Genomic DNA, 2,325 nt, shown 5'->3' on the forward strand with positions numbered 1-2,325 from the left:
AATACAATCATTATTGTCTCAAGGGCATATTTCCAACAGTCTCCCACTTGCACTAGAGTCAATAATCTAGTTACATAAGTTCTCTAACACCAATGGCATTCCGGTGTTGCTCATGTTTTGCTCGTGGTAAAGACTTCGTCAGCGGATTAGACACATTCAGATCCGTATGAATCTTGCATATCTTCATGTCTCCACGCTCCACAAAATCTCTTATTAGGTGGAATCGGCGTTCAATATGTTTGGACCTCTGGTGAGACCTTGGTTCCCTTGCCTGTGCCACGGCGCCATTATTGTCGCAATAGAGCTCCATCGGGTCCAGCACACTGGGAACTACACCAAGCTCGGTGATGAACTTCTTGATCCAGTAGCCCTCCTTCACGGCTTTCAAAGCATCCATATATTATGCCTTTATTGTAGAATCCGCCACAGTACTTTGCTTCAAATTCTTCCAGCTTACCATGCCACCGTTTAGTGTAAATACAAACTCTGATTGAGATCTAAAGTCATCTGAAATCAGTCATGAAGCTAGCATCAGTGTAATACTTTACAATGAGCACTTCACCACCAAATACAAAGAATATTTCCTCAGTCCTTTTGAGGTACTTTAAAATATTTTTAATTATTGTCCAATGATGTGGACCTGGATCACTCTAGTATCTGCTCGTAACACTTAGAGCGTAGGACACATCTGGTATCTGCTCGTAACATTTCCTTCAGGCACGTGTGCGCATGTCCGCCGTTGTCCGCTGTCCATTTTACTTTCCCAACCGAACAAAAAGCAAATAAAATCCAGGTCCGTTTGGGTTTGGAGTTGCCCTAATAACTGCCTGGTGAGAGTCCAACGCCACGTTTCGCCACCTCCGTCCGCGCGCGAGCGACGCCGAGTGGACCTAACCACAATTGGCAATCGGTTGGGTTGGCCATCCATGCACGCTCCCTCGACCCTATCAGTTTTACCACTTCTCGATCGGCACTACTCGATCAACGTTGTACCCCCATAAATTTCTCATCATCCAATCAGTTCTCCTCGCTCCGCGCGCCGGTAGGACACAGTACACACCACTTCCTCTTCTTCGGAGATCATCGGTGGGCGGCGGGCGGCGGGCGGCGGGCGGCGGGCGGTGAACCTGCTGAGGGCGCCCGTGGCTCGGTTTTGATACGATCGACATGGCGGCGGCTGCGGCGGCGGCGTCTCTGGCGATCCGTCTCACGGCGCTCGTCGTGGTGCTCGTCGTCTTCTGCCCGACGGCGTCCGCGGCGCCGAAGGGGAAGAAGTACAAGGTCGGCGGTCCTGACGGGTGGCGCGTGCCCCCGAAGGCGGACAAGGAGATGGCGTACGTCAAGTGGGCGTCCAACATAACCTTCTTCGTCGGGGACTCCGTCGGTACGTAGTAACTGATCACGCGCACGCGGGGTCTTCTGCTCCATTGATTTGCCATCTGGAGACCAAATCGACCTAATCTTTCTGCGGTGAATGCAAATGGACATGCATGCATGCAGAGTTCGTGTACAAGAACGACTCGGTGATCAAGGTGAGCAAGGTTGGTTACTACCACTGCAACGAGACGGCGGGCATCGGCACCGGCCCCGGGCCGAGGGATGGCAAAACGCTCTTCATCCTCGACGCGCCAGGCTTCGTCTACTTCGCCAGCTCCAACCTCAGACACTGCAAGGATGGCCAGAAGCTCCTAATTAAAGTCCTCGACCCCGAGCAGCGGCCGCCGGCATCAGCATCGTCGCCGTTAGAGGCCCCGACGGATCGATCATCTCCGGAGCCAGGGCCGGCCTCCACGGAGCACTCATCCGCCATGGGAGGGCCATTCGTGGCGCCTCTCGCCCGCGCCATGGCACAAGCTGCAACATTGGTCCTGGCCTGCTTTATGTGAGCAAATCTTAGTGTAGGCTAAAATAATTGACTAGTTCGTTAGTATGTGGTGTGCGTGTGATAATCAAGGACCATCGATTTAGTATCAGAGTGTTCGGTTTGATGTATCGTGTACCGCCTTCGCATGTGTAAACAACAACTCTGTTTTTTTTATACTTTTACTTTGTGTCTCTGTTCGATCCAGAAACTAAATGCAGCCTTGAATACAAAACTAACCAAAGGGTAAATTTTACAACTTACAGGTGAACAATTGGTATACGACGTGAACGCGACCCAACCAAGTGACCTTTGCAAACCGTCAGTTACGCACGTACGTGTGCCCGCTCAGCACGTTCGTAGCATCCCTCCGTGATGGGTTTGACCACGATGCTCGGGCTATCTGGACCATTTCCTCTGTAGCCCCTTTGCTTTATTAATAAAAAAGCATCCAGAATTAGTTC

The 2,325-nt window shown here is 51.4% G+C and overlaps 1 protein-coding gene across 1 annotated transcript; it reads left to right on the forward strand.

Annotated features, from left to right (window-relative positions):
* Window positions 1-920: 920 nt before the first annotated feature.
* Window positions 921-2,040, forward strand: LOC123075430 (uclacyanin-3). The gene is made up of 2 exons (XM_044498035.1): window positions 921-1,384; window positions 1,501-2,040. The coding sequence occupies exons 1-2, from the start codon at window positions 1,168-1,170 to the stop codon at window positions 1,884-1,886; spliced, it is 603 nt and encodes a 200-aa protein (XP_044353970.1). The 5' UTR covers window positions 921-1,167; the 3' UTR covers window positions 1,887-2,040.
* Window positions 2,041-2,325: the final 285 nt, after the last annotated feature.

This window comes from Triticum aestivum, chromosome 3D (genome assembly GCF_018294505.1).
Source record: "Triticum aestivum cultivar Chinese Spring chromosome 3D, IWGSC CS RefSeq v2.1, whole genome shotgun sequence".
In the NCBI taxonomy this organism is placed as follows: Eukaryota; Viridiplantae; Streptophyta; class Magnoliopsida; order Poales; family Poaceae; genus Triticum; species Triticum aestivum.